General features: G+C 42.4%; 1 protein-coding gene across 2 annotated transcripts in view; it reads right to left on the bottom strand.

Annotated features, from left to right (window-relative positions):
* The window catches only part of SHC3 (SHC adaptor protein 3), a 247,362-nt gene that overhangs the window by 56,574 nt on the left and 170,009 nt on the right, over nt 1–20,779 (bottom strand). For both annotated transcript variants that reach the window (XM_019713789.3, XM_074330218.2), the window contains exons 7-8: nt 15,742–15,793; nt 8,365–8,491 (exon numbers count right to left, since the gene is read on the bottom strand). In XM_019713789.3, the coding sequence (XP_019569348.2) occupies nt 8,365–8,491; nt 15,742–15,793 (179 nt within the window). The remainder of the gene's footprint in view (nt 1–8,364; nt 8,492–15,741; nt 15,794–20,779) is intronic.

The following is a 20,779-nucleotide window of genomic DNA, read 5'->3' on the forward strand; positions in this document are numbered from 1 at the left end:
TATGTACAATTGTTTGTGTGTTTTTTAATTGCATAAATGTTTCATATCCCTTTTCACTCCATTTAAAAATTCTGAGATTTGTTCTGGTAATACACATATACCAATGTATTCTTTTTTAATAACTATATCTCATTACATGTAAAATTTAAAAGTTTGTCCACTCATTCTCCTGCCAAGGACCCTCTGGGTCCTTGTCACTTATAACTCTAACTCTTATTGCACATAGCTTTCATGAGCTTGTGGCAGCTTCTGTCAACTGGGAAAAAGTGAGGCCTTCACAGTCACCTCCAAAATGAATGTCTTAAAAAAAATTTTCCAGTGGATGAGGAAAACAAATAAATAAAAATCTCTTTTAAGAAAAGCGCAGATGTTAGAAGGATGACAGAAACCTTCATAATAATGAAGACAAAGGTAGACACTGCCTCCATGACTAAGTCAAAGAATGTGGCTGCAGAAGTTATTTTAAAAAAATGTGGAAAGTAAATTTAGGAGAAATAAGAAAGTTTTATTTGTGGTGAAAACACCACGGTATTAGGCTTTCATTATGTACGTTCAATCAAGGACAGACTATTGAATGATCGCTGTGCTTTGTATTACTTTTTTTTTAATGTTTTATGCTGTGTGGAATATTCTTATGTCCTAACTCAGTGGTAGACCCTGAATACTTTTTTATAATAAACTAAATATCTCACAATTACTGGTCACATTTATTATTTTATTTAACTCTTAACAACAACAGCAACTGGGTTTCTGATCAAGATGACAGAGTAGGTAAACACTGTGCTCACCCCTCCCATGACCACATCAAAATTACAACCAAATTATAGAACAAGCAACTTATAGAACAATCTGAAGGCTAGTTGAACAGAAGTCCTATAACTAATGATATAAAGAGGAAGCCATGTTGAGACTGGTAGAAGGGGTGGAGACAAAAATTGGGCTGGCGCCACACCCACATGTGGTATTTAAGAATCAGGAGGGTGTCTTAATTGTAGAGGTCCCTACTGTGGAACAAGGGGTCCCAGCCCCGGACCAGGCTCCCCAGCTGGGAGCACAAGTGTTGGGAAGAGGAACCCCCACAACATCTGGCTGTGAAAATCAGCAAGGATTCTGTCTGACTGGGTGAGATGAAAGACTACTGGAAACCCCGGCATCCTCTTAAAAAGCCTGTGCACAGACTCTCTTGCCCCAGACACTCACCCTAAGCTACAGTGAAGGGACAGCAGTTTGAAAGGTGCCAGAGATATACAGGGAGAAACTGAAATGTGTGGCAAGGGCTGGAGGGATAGCTGCCATTGTCCCTGTGTTGAGCCCTTCTCCCATCTTTTCTGTACTGAGCCCTCCCCTCAATGGGCCTGCAAGTGTAGGTTGGTGCCAAATATGAATGTGCATTAACTTAGTGAACACCACTCACTACATCCTGATGACTCCCTGAGACACCCATCCCACCCACTTGCAGACTGCCAGAAGCTCTTGCAGGTGTAAGTGGCCAGCCTTGGTCTGTGCTGCACTTTCTCTGAAAAACTCTCAAAGGTCTGCAGTCTCCAAGCAGGTGGCATCTGGCCTCAGTGTGCCCTGTACCTTTTACTGAATGGCCCCAGGCTTGGCAATGGTGCTAAATCTGAATCTGCATTTACCTGATGAATACCACTTGCCCCATTCTGGTGACTCCCTGAGATGCCACCCCAACCAATTCACATACTACACAAAGCTCTTTCAGCAGCTGTGTTTTAGGGGCAACCTGCAGATGGCAGCTGGCCTGGAGGCGCCCTATGCCTTTTGCTGAATGGTCCCAGCCCCAGTACTGGTGGCAGCCAACCTCAGTTCGCAGTGTGGTGTCTCCCACACACCTCCTGGTTCAATACAGGCAGCTACCAAACACAGATTGTTTTGTAGCTCTTACCACATGACCCTGGGCTGGTTATAGGCAGTGGCTGAGCTTGGCCTGCCCTGGAGTCCCTCCAACAAGACCCCAAAACCAACACACCTCGTGGCTGGCTTCAGACAACAGAGCACCACCCAATTAGTTCCACAAGTAGCACAATCAAAGGGTAATTTGGGCAGGCACAAGAGCCAAAATAAAGCAAGTCTCACTCTATGAGTTCAGCCACCACACAACAACTTGCTGGCTATAGTCATGGTCAGTCTCACAACCAGTCAGCCTTAAGGTAAACCTCACCTACTGATGTGTCAACAGCAATAAAGGCTCAACTACAAGATGAGGGTACACACAATCCACACAAGGGACACTCCTGGAACACCCAGCTCAGATGACCAGGGAGACTGTGCCATTGGGCCACATAAGACACCCACTACATAAGGCCACCCTGCCAAGACTGGAAGATGCAGCAGATATAGCTAATACATAGAAACAAATATAGAGAGACAGCCAAAATTAGGAGACAAAGAAACATGTCCCAAATGAAAGAACAGGAAAAAAAAATACAGCAAAACAATTAAACAAAATGGAGGCAAGCAATCTACCAGATACAGAGTTCAAAACACTGGTTATAAGAATGATCAATGAGAGGTTTAGAAAATAGTTGGTAACCACAGGATGACCACGGGGTTTTGAAAATTAATTTGGGGAAAGTACAGAGGGATAGCGGATGGGGGGAGGGGGGTTCACACAGTGTGAGGGATATAAATGATAAACGTCTAAGTTTTGCTTTGTCTTGTGCACCTGAAACTAATAAAAAATAATAATAAAATAAAATAAAATAAAATAAAATGAATGATCAATGGACTTTGAATAAGAATGGATGAACTCAGTGAGAATTTTGACACAGAGATAGTAAGCATTAAAAAAAAAAAAAAAAGACATAAAAACCATAAAAAAGAGCCAGTCGGACACAATAACTGAAATGAAGGATACACTAGAAGGACTCAACAGCAGATTAGATGAAGCAGAGGATCAAATTAGCAATTTGAAGGATATGGTAGCAAAAACACCCAACTGGAACAGCAAAAAGAAAAAAAAAATTAGAAAAATGAGAATAAATTAAGGGACATCTGGGACAACATTAAGTGTAACCAGGGAAACCAGAAGGAGAAGAGAGAAAACAAGGGATTGAGAACCTATTTTAAAAAATAATAACTGAAAAATTCCCTAACTTGGGGAAGGGAAGAGATATACAAGCCCAGGAAGTACAGAGAGTCCCAAACAAGATGACTCCAAAGAGGCCAACACCAAGACACATCATAGTTAAAATGCCAAAGATTAAAGACAAAGAAAGTCTACTGAAAGCAGCAAGAGAAAGACATTTAGTTACCTACAAGGGAGCTACCATAAAACTGTCAATTGATTTCTCAACAGAAACTTTGCAGGCCAGAAGGGATTGGCACAGAATATTCAAAGTGATGAAAAGCAAGAACCTATAATTACTTAACCCAACAAAATTATTTAGAATCAAAGGACAGATAAAGAGCTTCCCAGACAAGAAAAAGCTAAAGGAATTCATCACCACCAGATCACTATTACAAGAAATGTTAAGAAGACTTCTTTAAGAAGAAAAAGAACAATAATAAAATAACAGTAACTATATACCTATCAAAAATCACTTTAAATGTAAATGCTCCAATTGAAGACATAGGGTAGCTGAATGGATAAGTAAACAAGACCCATACATATGGTGTCTACAAGAGACCCATTTCAGATCAAAAAACACACACAAACTGAAAGTAAAGGGGTGGAAAAAGATATTTCATGCAAATGGAAATGTAAAAAGAAAAAAACTGGGGTAGCAATACTTATATGAGACAAAATAGACTTTAAAATAAACATTATAATAAGAGACAAAAAGGACATTTCATAATGATAAAAGGATCAATCCAACCAGAGAATATAACTGTTATTAACATTTATGTTCCCAAAATAGGAGCACCTAAATATAAAAAGGAAATATTGATGACATAAAGGGAGAGCTCTACAGTAATACAGTCACAGTAGGGGACTTTAACACCCCACTGACATCAATGAATAAACCTTCCGCACAGAAAACCAAAAAGGAAACAGCAGCCTTATATGACACATTAGACCAGCTGGATTTAATTGATATTTTTAAAGCATTTCACCCCAGAGCAGCAGAATATACATTCTTTTCAAGTCCATGTGGAACATTTTCCAATGTGGACATCATAGGCCATAAGACAAGTCTCAATAAATTCAAGAAATCATATCAGGCATCTTCTCTGATCACAATGACTTGAAACTAGGAATTAATTACAAAAAAAAAACAAAATAAATTGAAAAACACATGGAGTCTAAATAACATGCTACTAAATAATGAATGGCTCAACAATGAGATCAAGGAAGAAATAAAAAGATAACTTGAGACAAATAAAAGTGAAAACACAATCATCCAAAATCTATGGAACACAACAAAAGTAGCACTAAGAAGGAAATTCATAGCAATAAAAGCCTACTTCAAGAAACAACAACAACAAAACTCAAATAAATAATTTAAACTTACACCTAAAGAAACTAGAAAAAAAAAAAAAAAAGCAAGCAAGACCCAAAGTGAGTAAAAAGAAGGAAGTAATAAAGATTCGAGTGGAAATAATAAAAAAAATAGAGTGTGAAAAAAGCAATACAAAAGATCAATAAAACTAAGAGTTGTTCTTTGAAAAGATAAACAAAATTGATAAGACTTTAACCATACTCATCAAGAAAAAATCAGGGAGGGCCCAAATAAAATAAAATCAGAAATGAAAGAGGAGAGCTGACAACAGACACCACAGAAATACAAAGGATTATAAGAAAACACTATGAACAATTATATGCCAACAAATTAAACAATGTGGAAGAAATGGATAAACTCCTAGAAATATACAGTCTTCCAAGACTGAGTCAAGAGAAACAGAAAATCTAGAAAGACTGATTACTACTAACCAAATCAAATCAGTAATCAAGACACTTCCAACAAACAAAAGTCCTGGACTGGATGGCTTTACAGGAGAATTTTACCAAACATTCAAAGAATTGACATCTATCCTACTCAAACTATTCCAAAAAATTTAAGAGGGTGGAAGGCTCCCAAGATCATTTTATGAGGCTGTCATTACCTTGATTCCAAAACCAGAAAAAGACATTACAAAAAAAGAATATTATAGTCTGATATCCCTGATGAACATAGATGCAAAAATTCTCAACAAAACATTAGCAAATTGAATTCAGCAATATATTACAAAGATCATACACCATGATCAAGTGGGATTTATTCTTGGGATGCAAGATGGGTTCAATATCTGCAAATCAATTAATGATACATCACATAAATAAAACGAAATGTGAAAATCATGTGGTCATATTAACAGATGCAGAAAAACCTTTTGACAAAATCCAGCATCCATTTATGATAAAAACTCAGCAAAAAGTGGGAATAGAGGGAACATATTTCAATATAAAAAAGACCATATATGACAAACCCACAGGTAATGTCATACTTAATGGGGAAAAGTTAAAAATGTTTTCCTTAAGATCAGGAAAAAAACAAGGATATCCACTTTCACCACTTTTATTCAACATAGTATTAGAAGTCTTAGCCATGGAAATCAGATAAGAAACAAATAAAAGTCATCCAAATTGGAAAGAAAGAAGTAAAACTGTCATTATTTGAAGATGACGTTTTACTATATAGAGGGAACGCTAAAGATTCCACCAAAAAACTACTAAAACTGATAAATGAATTCAGTAAAGTAGCAGGATACAAAATTCATATTCAGAAATTGTTTGCATTTTTATACACCTAAAGCAAAATATCAGAAAGAAATTAAGAAAACAATCCCACTTACAATTGCATCATTAAAAAATACCTAGAAATAAATTTAACTAAGGAGGTAAAAGATCTATACTTGAAAAGTTATAAGACATTGGTGAAAGAGATTGAAGAATGTGCAAATAAATGGAAGTATATACCATGCTCATGGATAGGAAGAATTAACATCGTTAAAATGTGCACACTACCTAAAGCAATCTATAGATTCAATGCAATCCCTATCAAAATAGTAATGGCATTTTTCACAGAACTAGAACAAATAATCCTAAAATTTATATGGGAACACAAAAGACCCCTACCAGTCAAAGTAATCTTGAGAAAGAAGAACAAAGTTACAGTTATCACACTACCTGATATTGAACTCTAATATAGGGCTATAGTAATCAAAACAGCATGGTACTGGCATAAAAACAGACTTATAGATCAATGGAAAATAATGGAGTATCCAGAAATAAACCCACACCTACATGGTCAATTATTCTATGACAAAGGAGGCAAGAATATACAATGGGATTAAGACAGTGTATTCAATAAATGGTGTTGGGAAAACTGGACAAATACATGCAAAAATGAACCTAGACGACCTTCTGATACCATATACAAGAATAAACTCAAAGTGTATTAAAGACTTAAATGTAAAACCTGAAACCATAAAACTTCTAGAAGAAAACATAGTCAGTAAACTCTCTGACATTGCTCTTAGTAATATTTTTTTGGACATGTCTTCTTGGGCAACAGAACCAAAAGAAAAAAAACAAATAGGACTACATCAAACTAAAAAGTTTTTGCACCGCAAAGGAAATCATCAACAAAACGAAAAGACAACCTACTAAATAGGAGAAGATAGTCGCCAATGATATGTCCAATAAGGTGCTAATATCCAAAATATACAAGGGATTCATACAATTTAACATCAAAACACAAACAATCCAATTAAAGGAGGATTTGAATAGACGTTTCTCCAAAGAAGACATACAGATAGCCAATAGACATATGAAAAGATGCTCAACGTCACTAATTATTAGAGAAATGCAAATTAAAACCACAATGAAATATAACCTCACATTTGTCAGAATGACTATCATCAATAAATCAACAAACAACAAACGTTGGTGAGGATGTAAAGAAAATGGGACCCTCATGCACTATTGGTGGGATTGCAAATTTGTGCTGCCACTATGGAAATAGTACGGAGGTTCCTTAAAAAATTAAAAATAGTACCATATGATCCAGTAATTCCACTTCTGGGTATTTATCCAAAGAAATTTGAAACACTAATTCCAAAACATATATGCACCCCTATGTTCACTGCAGCACTATTCACAACAGCCAAGATATGGAAGCAACCTAAGTGCCCATCAATAGACAATTGGATAAAGAAGAAGTGATATTATATACAATGGAATATTACTCTGCCATAAAAAAGAATGAAATCTTGCCATTTTCAACAACATGGATGGACCTAAAGATTATTATACTAAGTGAAATAAATCAGACAGAGAAAGACAAATCCCATATGATCTAACTTATATGTGGAATCAAAAGAACAAAATAAACAAACAAACAAAACAGACTCAGAGATACAGAGAACAAGTTGATGGTTGTCAGACGGAAAGAAGTTTGTGGGGCTGGGTGAAAAAGATGAAGGGATTAAAAAGTACAAATTGGCAGTTAGGAAATAGTCAATGGGAGGTAAATAGTCAATGGGAGGAGAATATAGTTAATAATATTGCAATAGCTATGTATGGTGACAAGTAGGTGCAGGACTTATCAGCAGGATAACTTCATAAGTTGTATAAATGTTTAACCTCTATGATGTACACCTGAAACTAATATAATATTGAGTGTCAACTTAAAAAATAAAGGATTTTTTTGTATAGTACTTTATATGGTACCACTAACAATTCAGTATATAATTTCCAACCAAAATGTCTAGTTAACAAAGATAAAAAAATTTTTTTAAATAATAAATTTTAGGACTTTAAAAAAAAATCACAGCGATTGTCAAGGTGAAGCCACTATTAATCTTATTTTACAGAGAAAGCTGCTGAGACCAAGATTTGTTAAAGAACTTGACCAAGGCCACGTGGGCCATCCAGTGTCCAAGCTACAAAGGCCAATAACACAGGACTGACACTGGTATCCCAGACACAAGGCCTTTCAGAGGAGCCTCCAACTCTGGACTTGGACCAATCACATTGACAAGGACAATGTAACGTGCAGAACCTGTGGTGATGTAAACCCAAGGAGGTGACATATGGAAACATCACATGGTTGCACGGGAAACAGAATGAAAACATATTACAATGCTTTTTTCTGTAGCCTTGGCTACTGTCACTATAGTTTCAAGAAAACGTTTTCCTAAATATTTGGAGCATTGACTGTATGTCAGCTTCCATCTGCTGGTTTCCTCAGCCACAGCCCAGCACTACCAGGTGTTTCTGAGCCCAGGAAGCCCTGTGATGAATGGTGTCTGTCCAGGGCATGCCTCAGGGAGACAGTTTTGTGGTTTTTCTCCTTTTAAGTGTCTGTAAGAGGAAAGGTGATAAAATGCAGAAAGGCCACTGCGAACGGTAGTGTTACTCACCGGTCATGGAGAGCAGGGATTTTGGAAGGACACTGCAAATATTGCTTGAACCGGAGCTCAAAGGCTTGTCCGATGGAGCCAATGACATCCTGGGCCAGCCCGTCACAGCATTCCAGAATGTGACAAGCTGTGGGAGCCAGAGACGTGGGCCCATTAGAGACAAACACTAGAGCTACACAGGCTCCTCCACATAGACCTTCTTGAGGGTGAAACCATGTCAGCCGTGGTGAGAAGAGAGGGACAAGGACGTGTGTCTGTCCTTCATGATATGTTCTGGAGGTTCTACCTGCAGCTTAATCCCTGGGGATGCCCAGCTGTACAGTGTCACCATCGGATGAATTCCTTAATGGCCTATTCTCTCCAAAATTAAAACTTAATCACTTTGCGGCAGGCACCCACCATCCTTGGATGGCACACTGTCCTGTGGTGGGGCTGCAACATGATCCATGTGAAACCTTCAGAGAAAAAAGGGCCAAGTGGGACAGGGTACAGACAAAGCCCTCTCCTCTGCTCTACATAAAAGTGACCATCTACGGTGTCCCTCAGAGGAGCTCCAGCCCCTCCACACATCACCACAACGAGCGTGACGTGGTCTTGTTACTAGTAGGATAGAGGCGTTCTCCCTGGAGAAAATGACAGATGCATGTATCTCACTCCACCTTTCTTTTGCCAACAATTAGGACATAATTGTATTTCAGGAAGGATTCCTCCAGGAGTGTGGAGGAGGCATTTATTTCTACAAGAGTAGCTGTTCTCGGGCACCAGAGACACCAAATTGTCCTCTGACTGCAGGAGAACCCAGTACACACCCAAAAGAGGACTCCTCAAAGGAGAAGCTGCCCAGGAAGGGACAGAGACATCACTGCTTCTGCAGTTTGTGACTCTTGCATCACGATGCTTGCTGCCTTCTCTATGCACAAAGCCAGTGGAGCTCACTCAACTACAGATGCCAAGTCTGGTGCCCTCAGCTTCTTCTCCCCGAGGCTGGAGGGGAGCATACTGCTGAGGACACAGGGAAAAGCTCTGCTGGAGAAGCACAAGTGGGACTTGACTGCGCTTTGGAGCGTAGTACAATCCTTGGATACACGAGGTATAGCCAGGGGATTGGGTCCAGGGAGACCTATGTCCTAGCTGTATTTTTAGTATTGACTAATCATATTTTGTTGTTGATGTTAGGTTTTATTAAGTATCAACCTGGGTAGGCACAAAGCAAGCCCATATGGAGCAGCTATTAGAGTTGTGGGGCTGTTGGTTAACTGACAAGAGTCAGGACTTTCCAGCCAATAAGGAAGTAGGCATCTAGGCTGGTGTGAGGGATAGACACTTGGTTCCCCCATCCACCCCGTGTTTTCAGCTACTCACTTCCACCCCCAGCATCAGCACCAGCCATGGGAATTGGTAGGCCAGGACTTTGGAGAACCAGCATAAAGACTAGGGATGGATGGGTCAAGAAAGCGCATCTTATTTTCCTTCTAAGGAGAAAGGCAGTGTCCTAACCTTTAATGTAGTGAGTAAAGAATTAGGTTTTTGCAGAGGGGGCTGTAGGGTGGATCCACACAGCCCACTTATCTCCCACACGCCAGAGAACATCAGGCCTGGAAAGGGTCCTCTTTAAGTCAGTTCCCAGGACGTTTGGAAGCTGCAGAGCTTTGAATGAAGGTGAGGGCTGAGTCCTGTCGGCCTAAGATGACTCCAGGCTCTGCTACCTGGCTCGTCCTCAACAGACTGAGAAAACGGCATCTGTTGGCTTGGTGTGAGGCTCTTTCCGTAAAACGCTCTTTATGTGTTCTGGAAACTGACTCCAAATCCAAAATTGACCCTGGGCTGCCAGTCCCACCGGGCCTGGTATCTTCTCTGAGAGTATTGCAATGGACTTTAGCCCAGAACCACCTTCTTCTACCCTGACCTGCATGACTTGGGGTGTGAGAGAAATGAGGAGGCCCTCGCCAAGGTGACCCTCAGAGTTGCTTGTTTTACCTGCACAAGGAAAGGACAGAGCCAGAGGCATTATTCATGAGCAGAAAGGAGACTATATGAAAGACACGTACAGAATCAACACTCAAAACGATGTTGTAAAACCTAAAATGTGGCCCAAAGCAAACACAGGAGCAGCAAAATGGGGTTGTTCCCCATTCTATCCCTTCCCTGAGAAAGTGGCCCTTTTGCAGTAGTAGAAGGTACATTGGAGAGGAAGCCTGAAAGAAGTCACAGAATGAACCATGTGAAGGTCTGGTGTGAGAATGTTGTAGGTGTGGGCCCAGCAGGTGCAAAGGCCCTGAGGCAGGTGCCAGTATGGTGTTCAAGGAAGAGCCAGAGGTCTGTGGAGCTGAAGTGGGGAGAGAATCGTGGGGGAATGAAACAGATTAGAGCAGGACTGAACTCACATCAGATCCTGTGGGTGTGGTGATGAGACTGGCAGATGCTTTGTGGAGGGAGGAAAGACATTGATCTGTAGCTTGAAAAGTGTGAGGGGCCGTGAGGCTTCTGAGTGCAGATGTGTGGCAGGCTCGTAAGAGCATGAGTCCAGCTTTCAGCCAGAGGCCTGGGTGAGACGGAGGCATCCAGAGCCTGGCACAGGACGTTTCAAGTCCAGGGCCTGGCTCGTTTGTATAATCACTGTTGACAATGGCCAAGTATGGAGCCACTTAAATGTCCACCCATAGGAAAACTAATCTCCCACCCAGTGTTAATAGATGGAAATTAACCTTCCAGTTTAAAAAGAAAAAACAAGTAAACCATTGCTTTCACCCACTATGCAGAGGAAAGTCAGAGGAGATGCTGTATTGCTCATCACCAGTGAGTTCATATTAGTTAAGGCCTCTCACAGAAAGCCACCTCCAGTGGCTACAACTGCTCAAGGCCAGAGAACCCCTCAATTCCTTGTTGAGAAGACCATCTGCTATCAGAGAAGCCCAGAGTAGGTAAGTGTGGCCGTGTGAGACAGCATTCCCACATGCAGGCTTCCCATGCAAGCCTGTTCACCAAGTTTCCCATTACTCAGGAAATCTCGGGGAAAGAGCAGCAGAATGTATCCGGAGCTATTCAGGCTGAACACACAGGCTTCTCTCCTACCACCTACATATAGGACATGACTTTCCACAGCCAGGTCAGGGAGTCCCAGATGGTGCCCGAACAGGGATGTTATTGCGATTATAAATTATATAAAGTCTATGCCTCCTGCTGGCAGCCATATGCCCAATTAAAGCATCACATTTTAGCTACTTTTGTGACTCAAACAGGGCAATCTGAACTAATATATATGACTGCATAAGACTGTAGGGAATGAGAGTCATTGGGCGGCAGAGGAAGTTCCAACTGCTGAAAACTAGTAAAAACAAAATGGTGTGTTAGGATCCAGAAAAGCCTGATTTGTTGGGAGTTTTATCTCCCCATACATCAACAGTCATCTTCCAGGGCTGTTGGCCCTGCTTTCAACTATAATGCACCAGCCCAAAAAAACTTCACTCATTTGTGTCCCTTGTGTGCTGGAGACGGTGGTAGAGGTTTCCATACAACCTAATGAGTTGGGTCAGAGGCCCTTTCACCAGATTTACTATATAAGCCATAGATTCTTGATACCAGACGGACAAATATAGATTCTCTCTCTAAATAGTTCTAGATAAATAAAAAAAAACATGCAAAAAATGTATAGGCATCAATCATCATGTAAAAGACAAATGATAACAGTGAGGAGCTTGACCCATCCCTAGGGTTTAGACAGAAGATTTTCTGGGACCCAGGTGTGACACCTGTCCATCTCCAGGAGCTGTGACTGCAGCCAAGGAATCACTCCAGCACATCAGCCAGGGCCTCTGGACAGGGAGTTAGATATCTAAGTGCCCAAATAAGAACATTCACTCTCAGAATTTCCTGCTAATCTGACTCCTGCATGGCAGAGGCCATTCTTACTAGGTTAAACTTGCTGCCTGGCCCAGGGAAGGAAGAAGGAGAACAGAAGCAACTGGGAGAAGTCCTTCCACCAGATCCTGATTGGAAAGGGGTAATCATGGGGTAGACACATATGGGATGTAGGCAAAGCATGCTCCAAGGTCATGTTCATGACTGGAACTCCCTTCCCTATACACACTGCATCCCAGGAGGCTGGACCTGCCTGTGTGAGGGGGAACGGATCTGTGATGCATAAGAAGCCTGCAAGTTCCTGCCACAGGTTGGTTTGGTTCCCTTCCCCTTGAATCTGAACAGACTGTGTCTGCTTGGATAGTAAACTATGGCCAAAGTGAAGTTGTGCCTGGCCTTTCAGAGCTCTGGAATCTTCCACTTAGGTATCGTGGAGCCCAGAGCTGCCATGTAAGAAGTCCTACAGCCCTGACAGAGGGGCCCCTTGGAGGGACCCTCAGTCTCCATGGAGAGGGAGAAGGACCCTGCTAGCTTAGCCTTCTAGCTAACCCTGCCAAGATGTGAGGCATGGAAGTGACGCCAACTTGGACATTCTAGAACAGGTCAGGCACCATCCCAAGACACCCAGTGACCCGTTTGGATGCCACATGGAACAGGAGAATTGGCCAGCCCAGCCCTGCCTGGATTCCTGACACTTAATCATATCAAAGGATACTATAGAATGATGGTCATTAAGCTACTAAACGTAGAGTAGTTTGTTGCAGGCGATAGGTCATTGGAACGAAGGGATGAGCATCCCTGACCAAGTATGTCAAAGGGCCCCTCTGCTGGTGGTGCCCCCAAAGCAGCGGCACCAGAGAACAGGTTAGCATTTGTCTTGTGCTGGCACCACAAACAGATCCCAGAGGGAGCCTGGCACAGCAACCGCCGGACGTGTGGACCCTGCCCTCATGACTATGAAAGGCGCTGTGAGTGGGAGGTACTCCTGGTCTGTGGCTCTGAAACAAGACAGCAGCCTGTATACTTCCATGGCCCCGAGGCAGCTTGCGTGGGGCTAAACTCCTTCAGGGTCTGGTGTTTTATTGCCTAGACTTGGCTGTACTTAGGAGCACCAGGAGAGCTTTTCAAAAATACAGTTGTCTGGGCCATACTCTCTGAGGCCTGAGCATTGTGATTCTTGAAAGTTCACCCAGGTGATTCTACAGCACAGTTCATTTTGAAAATCACTGACTTAGGAGTCATTAAACGCATCCAAAAAAATTAAAAAGTCTAGAATTGCTTGAAGTTAATTTGGAATGAACAAAAATAATGAACTTCAGCAACGTTAACCCTGGGCTGAAACTGGGAATTCTGTGCCTGGGGAGGAGCCGTCTGCTGCCTCCCCCGCAGTTGCCCCCCAACTTGGTGGGACCTTAGGATGGTTGAAGGGGTTAGCCTCTCTTATGGGTTGAATTATGTCCCCAATAAAAAATTTATTGAATCTTACCTCAGAATGTGACCTATTTGGAAATAGGTTTGTTGCATACGTAACTAAGTTAAGATGAGATCAGGCTGCATTATGGTGGGTCTAATCCAGTATCACTGCTGTCCTTAGAAGAAGATGTCCACATGAAGACAGAGACACACTCAGGGCACAAGGCCACGTGAAGACCGAAGATTGGAGTGAGGCAGCCACAAGCCCAGGACGCCAAGGATTACTGGTGTACCATCAGAAGCTGGAAGAGGCAGGAGGGATTCTCCCCTATGGGCTTCAGAGTGAGTGTGGCCCTGCCAGCACATTGACCTCAGATTTCCAGCTTCCAGAACTGTGAGACAATGATTCCTGTTGTTTTAAGGCATCTGGCCTGTGGTATTTGTGCAGTAACCCTAGCAAACTAGTAATACAGCCTCTAACTGGAAGAATGGGCTTGTGTTGAGTTGTCGTAGCCTGCCCTCTCACCCAAGACAAGTACTGCTATTTGCAGATATTGCTTATGTAAAAGCCGCTTCAAGTTCAAGGAGTGGTGGGCTAGATACAGCATGTTAGCAAGGGGTCTTAGGCATGGTCCTCGACTCAAGACCATCCCTGTCCCCTTCTCATCTACCTTCAAAACTTTGTAATGACCCCACCTCTGGCTCAGGAGTGACAATGCCACAATTATAATATAGGATGTTATCTGTATTATGGAACCCCCCCCAGACATCCCAGTGATGGCTTGTAGGGGAGCTCCAGCGCAGCTGGAGGAGAATAACAGCTAACATTCTCTGTAAGATCTTGTTATCTTCAGTTTGAAGAAAGAAAAGGCAGCCCCATAAAATCACTGCTTACTAACCCAGGGCTGGAAAAGGTCCAGACGGAAAATCACCCTCACACACTTACATGGGAATGCAAATTTTTACAGCCTGTCTGCACAGGACTTGGCAAGGTCCACTGATGTATCAGCCCATCTAAAACACTGTTCCTATGCAAATGCCTCTTTAGGTTGGGCCACGTGACATTGTGGGGAGGAACAAAGGAATCTGCACGTGGGGGCCCCTGGATGTCCATGGACAGATCTCGGCAAATCTACATCATGGATCGGGTAACCTGATCTCTGGGCTGTCTTGAAAATATGTCTAAGATATAGTGCTGGGTGGGGGAACAAAATAGAATGCTAAGATCTCATTTGTATTGAAATTTTAAAAGAAGAAGAAAACATATGTGTATGTATATGGATGAAAAAGTTCTGCAAAGCAAACTAGAAAAATTTAACAGTTGGTACCTGGTGCGAAGGGTGGGAAGAGTAGGGAAACCAGTGGGTCGTGGAGGGAAGTGCTGTTTTGTATTGTTAAAAACCCCACTGTGATCTTTGTCAACGAGCTCTGAATTGGAGTTGTGTGGTGCACCAGTAGCTGCCTGGTATTCAACGGTATTCAGGATCACCCTTAATCAGCCCACCCACCCATGCTCCTTAGTATCTAGTGAATGGGGCTTTGATTTTGTAAGTGATACAAGAGATGGGGTGGTGGCTGTGGAGGGAGAGTCTAGGAGTAAAGGGTCCATGAGGATGGAAAGACCTTAAATGCCTCAGAGTCCCTCCCCCTGCCGGTGTAACTTTGAGGGGCAGAAGGAGACAGCACCTAAACTTCAACATGGGCCTTCAGGGCTGTGCAGTACCGTGAGGCTTCTAGGAGAGACTTGGTGAGCAGTGGACACACAGGAAGCTGGAGCCCGGCAGGAGGCCGGTGGTTTGTCATCTTCCGTGTGTAATGAGGCCATTTCAGAGTATGCGTGGGAGCTGCCCTGAGCAGGGCAGGTGCACCAGGCAGTAGCCGGCTGGATACAGGTGTGTGTTTGGAGCTCACAGATGTCCAGTGTCTCCTAACCCAGTCAGCTGCGCTGCCAAACTGCCTACAAGTCTCAGTTATGGCAAACGATGCTATATGACACATGCTCATTTGGGTAAAGGGGGCTGAGGTGAGAGGAACATCTGTGTCAGCATCTAGTGTCAAGCTTAGCTGTATTCGAATGAGAGATTACAAGTGTCAAGTGTTGCTTACCTCTGCGATTGACAGGGTCCTTGGCTACGTACGCAACATAGTCTGTTGTGTCCTGTCAAAGAAAAATGAGATGTCCCCATCACTGATCACAAACAGAGGCAGCACAGTCAGGTGCACAGACCAGCTCAAGAACAAAATGCCCAATAACAGCCCGGTAACGGGACATTTCTCAAACTGAGCGGTGGGCAGGAATCACCGGGGATCTCGTGAAATGCGGACTCTGACTCAGTGGTCCTGGGCAGGGCCTGAGTGCTGTGTGCACAGCAGCCAGCTCGCACATGGCAAGCTGCTTCTCCAGGCCACACTTTGAGCAGCAAGGATGTGAAGGGCATCTGTCCTCAGCGTGACGGTCACCCGAGGGGCTTTAAAAACACAGATACCAGAGTCCCAACTCCCAGATAACCTGATTTAACTGAATTGGATGTGAGGCCTGGGCATCAAGAATGTTTAAAGCTCTCCCAGATGGTTCCAACATGAACCAAGGCTGAGCATCACTTCTATCAGCTCTGTCCGCAGCAGTGGGCCTCGCCCTTGAGCTGGGGTCAGCATTCCCCACAGGTCTTGTTAGGACACAGATCGCTAAGTCCCGCCCCAGGGCTTCCCATTCGGCACGGCTGGCATGAGGCCCCCAAACATGCATTTTTGACAAGTTTCCAGGTACTGCTGCTGCTGCCGGTCTGGGGGCCACCCTTTGAGAATGACTGATCTAGAAGAAATTCAGCAGTGAGTGTTCAAAGGGTGGGAGCAAATCTCCCTCATGGGTGGGTGAGATAGGATGGTTCTTTTCTTCTTGGACATAAGTAGTGATTTTAATTCTTTTAAGATGTTTGAAGACCATGAGGTTGATGTAGAAGTTTTATCCCCACACGTGAAACATGAGCCTCCTTGCTTGTCTGCTCAGCCAAGCAGTGCTATGGCCTCAGACGTGGACCAGGCAGTCACGTGGATTTTACTTTCTAAACAGTCAGAGGGAATAATAATTCTCCTAATTCTTGAGAGCAGAAAAGACTGCTCTGCAAAGCTAACATTTTCAACATTCAAAAAAGTCTCAGGGGTGGAGGGCAACTCGTAAACATCTATCCCACTGCTGCAGATATTTCCCAAATGTTGCTGCTTCAAAGGGCTTCAAGGTCATTGATTAGCCTTGCTGTTTTCGGCATCTGAAAGAGTCTCTGTCGTGCGTGAGTTCCCTCCTTATTATGCTCTGTGGGTAGAGGAGCCAGCTACTTCTCTCTGTACAGTGCTCCTGAAAAGTCCTCCGATGGGAGAGGGCAAGAGGGAGCGTGCGTGTGGGTGGGAGTGCAATGGTTATTGAGCATCCACTGCAGGGTGGTGGGTGGTGAAGACACATGCCATAGGTCGTCACCCCTGGAACTCACAATGACACAGTAAGACCAAGCAGGGGGAGGAGAGCTCTTCCAGCAACTCTTCACATAACAGGCTGTTATCAGGATCATTCTCCAGCGTGCAGCCTGGCCAGCTCTTTCCTCTTCCCACTCAGTCCACTGCCCGTTGGGATACTCACAGACTGACCTCACAAAGGGAATGGGCAACAATCAAACGAGTCTACCTGGCCTCTGGTCATTTCCATCAAGGAAGATCTGGTCAGACTCTGAAGCTATTGGCAAAAATAAGGAATGTGGCTTGTAATCATAGACCCTCTTCCTAGATTCAGGAGATGTTAATGTCAGAAGGATCCTTAGGGAGTGCTATTGTTTCTTAAACTGAGATCCACAGAACCTAGGGTTGGGCAGGTGTACTGTACTCCCTAGCATTTGAGATGTCACCAGAATTTCCTTTTAATTTTGTGCTTTCACTTCCATGATAGTCTTAAAAATTAAAAATAGCATATTCAGGACCACCTGAATGACCACCATGTCTTCATGTTCTGCACGCTACTTCAGTACCAAGATTTTTAGTTGGGTTTCCAACACTATGGGTACCCAGTTTTTAAAAGAGAGGAAAGAACTGCCAGGCTAGATGCCTTTGCCCCACTAGAAGCAAATTAATGTCACATTTGTACACAGTGATGTACAACTGAAGTGTTTGCTTGAATAGAAGAAATTAGTGGCACGACTGAGTCACCTGGCACCCACGGCAGTAGAGAGGTGCTGACCTCAGAAGATTCTGAATGCACCATGGTGGCCAGCTCTAGAGTCACTCTGGGAGCAGAGATTTAGTTTCAGCAAAACTTTATCAATTTCAGTCAGCTAATGTTACTTTGAAGGTTATTGGTTTAACTATTTATTTAACTTCCAAGTTTGATTGGGGTTTACAGTTCAATAAAAAGTATAACATAAGGAGTCTATACTTATTTTTTTGGTACATATTTGGGTAACAAAATTAATTTGAGTCAATACTAGTGGCATACACAAGGAAATTCTTCTTTTTAAATTCTTACTCCAGTCTGAGAAAGCTAGGGAAGGAGGGCCGGGAAGATGTGAGGTGTCCCTGTCACTCAATATGGAAGCCAGGATATAGATTTTCTGACGCCAATATTGGGTTTTCTTCTGGCACAGTGGGGGAGTGTATTGCTGTTCAAAAGAATGTTCTTGACATCACATAATGAGCACAGGAAGTTCAAAGATCAGGCTGCCAAGTGCCTATTCTGTATTTATCCATCGTTGTTCTTATTTCCCAGGACTTTCTGAGCCTGACCATTATTTTGGCATTCTTTTGGTGGTCTTCTAACATGGCCAATAGTAGTAGATTATAATTACAGTGTGCCTTTTTTTTGTAGGGATTGACAGTGTTTTCCAGTCTGTCTTATTTGACATTTCAAAATACCATTTTCTTACCTGGTAAACTGAGGCACAGAGCAGTAAATGATACAGTTAGCAACAGAACAATGACTAGAACCTGTAATTGTTGGTTTTATTTAAAATACCTACCAATTGTAATAATTACAAACCAATTTGGTATGGGAATTCATGCACAATGTGATATGCACTTGGATTAGTTAAAGTAGAAATGGAAAGTAACCAGGCTTCCTATCCCCTGGTATGGTGACATTTCCTATATCAGAAAAAATCAGAAAGAATATAAAAAGTTATGAATTACTTTAAGGGTCACTGAGTGCTTCCTTTTTTTTTTTTTTTTTTTTTTTTTTTTAATGAAGAGGTGGTAGGGAGAATTGAAAATAGTTCACAGACCTGTGTGCATCCTGGAGAACCAAATAATTTTAACACAGGACAATGTATTTGGCTTCCCATTTTACAGATCTCTGCATCTCCACTTATGATATTACCATGAAGATGAGGTTTGAGACAACTTCTTGAAAGGAGCTGTTAATGCAAGTATGCAATGTTTCTGCCTTTTATTTTTTCAAACTAGGACACCTTCCAAATTTAAGAAATAATGGCTCCAAGCATCACACTGGGCAAACAAGTTGACAGCCACTGCAAGTTAATTAGAGCCAGATACAGATATAGGTAGAGGCATAAGTAGATATGTGTGTAGGTGTAGCAGAGGCAGAGAATAGGTGTACATTCATGTGTAGATATAATACTCAGAAATGCACCTATGATGGGTTTGATTATGTAAGACTTCCACTTTCTAAATATACATCTCAATGAGGTCATTCATTTTACAATGAAACATAGAAAAATTAAAGGATTAGAAAGTAAGTAAAGGAAGAAAAGGGAAGGGAAGGGGGAAGAAAGAGGAAACCATCACAGAAGACTTGGAAACAAGACCCTGAGTATGAAAAAGGGCCAAAGCCAGTTGAACCCACTGAATGAGATGGTTAAATGGTGCTCTGGCCATCATTCGACAATTAAGCAGAAGTTTAAGAGCAAAGAACCATCTTCAGAATGGACAAATCTTCTCCCGAAGGTGCCCTTGGCTCCAGGGTCTGAGACAGGAAGACGCCCATGCCCCTCCTTGCAGCTGAGCTCTTCCGGTAGGAGTGATGCTGGGGTGATGCATGTGCGGGCTGCAGGAGCTGGACAAGGGAAGGGCAGGCTGCCAGCTCTCCTGCAGCTGAGACACTCAGTGCCATGATCGCACTGCCTTTTGGAAATGTAGATATTGGGACCAGTAGAGGAAATCACTCCCTTGATATGGCTTTCAGTGTGCCAACAGCAGTTCTACAATCAGGTTACCCAGGTAAAAGGAGCCTGGGAGGAAAGATGTGTGAGGTAAACATGGGGCATGGGGAAGATTCCCTTCCAGGGCTAGAAATAGACAAGGCCTTGGGATAAGGAGTGATATATAAACCGATTACTCAGGCTACGTTGGGTTGGTAAACTTTTACTTAAAATCTGAGCATTACCTACTGATAATTTGGCAAAATATTAAGTCAGTGCAAAAGTAATTGCAGAATAAAAGGTTAAAAATAATTGCAAAAACTGTAATTACTTTTACACTGACTGAATAATACAAAACAACAACAATGATAAAAACACCACGATAAGCTACCATTCTTTTATTATAAAAAGACCACCTAACAGCAAAAGGACATCTTGCCAGGATATAGAACAATTTTTTTTGAGTAAATTTAGCTCCAAAGAAAACTCATTCTGTTGTCCTAGTTTTCAGATGTTTCCCTGGACTGGTAAGAACTTTACTCAGACCAATAAAAACTAACATGGTAACATACTTGAGGGGAGCCTTTTCTCCCCTTCACTGCTAGAAAGGGCTGGTTGTATTTTCTCCCTGCACCTCCTTCCCTCATGACTGATTTCCTGCCTGGGTTTCTTCAAAGGGCTGGACTGTCCACAGTGAACAGCAGCGTGTGTGAGTGTGGCCCTGAGTCCTGCCTCTCCTGACACTGAAACTGAACACTGACATTGAAATCTTGTGTTCCTGACCAAACTGGGAGCAAATACCATTATTATTGTATCTCCTTCATAAAAGAAGCAACGCAAAAACAGAATATTCTCATTCTAGTCTCTATTCTGTCTCTTTCTCTCCACAACTCCTTCCCCGTTGGCTAAACACACCATTAAAAGACTACAGTGTAAATTTGGAGGAAAAATGTCAAGTACAAATATTTATGAGTAAGCCAAACTAAGTAATGCCATAGTCTTCGAGTAGA

Source organism: Rhinolophus sinicus, chromosome 16 (assembly GCF_057876585.1).
Source record: "Rhinolophus sinicus isolate RSI-liver-muscle chromosome 16, RSI-T2T, whole genome shotgun sequence".
Taxonomy (NCBI): domain Eukaryota; kingdom Metazoa; phylum Chordata; class Mammalia; order Chiroptera; family Rhinolophidae; genus Rhinolophus; species Rhinolophus sinicus.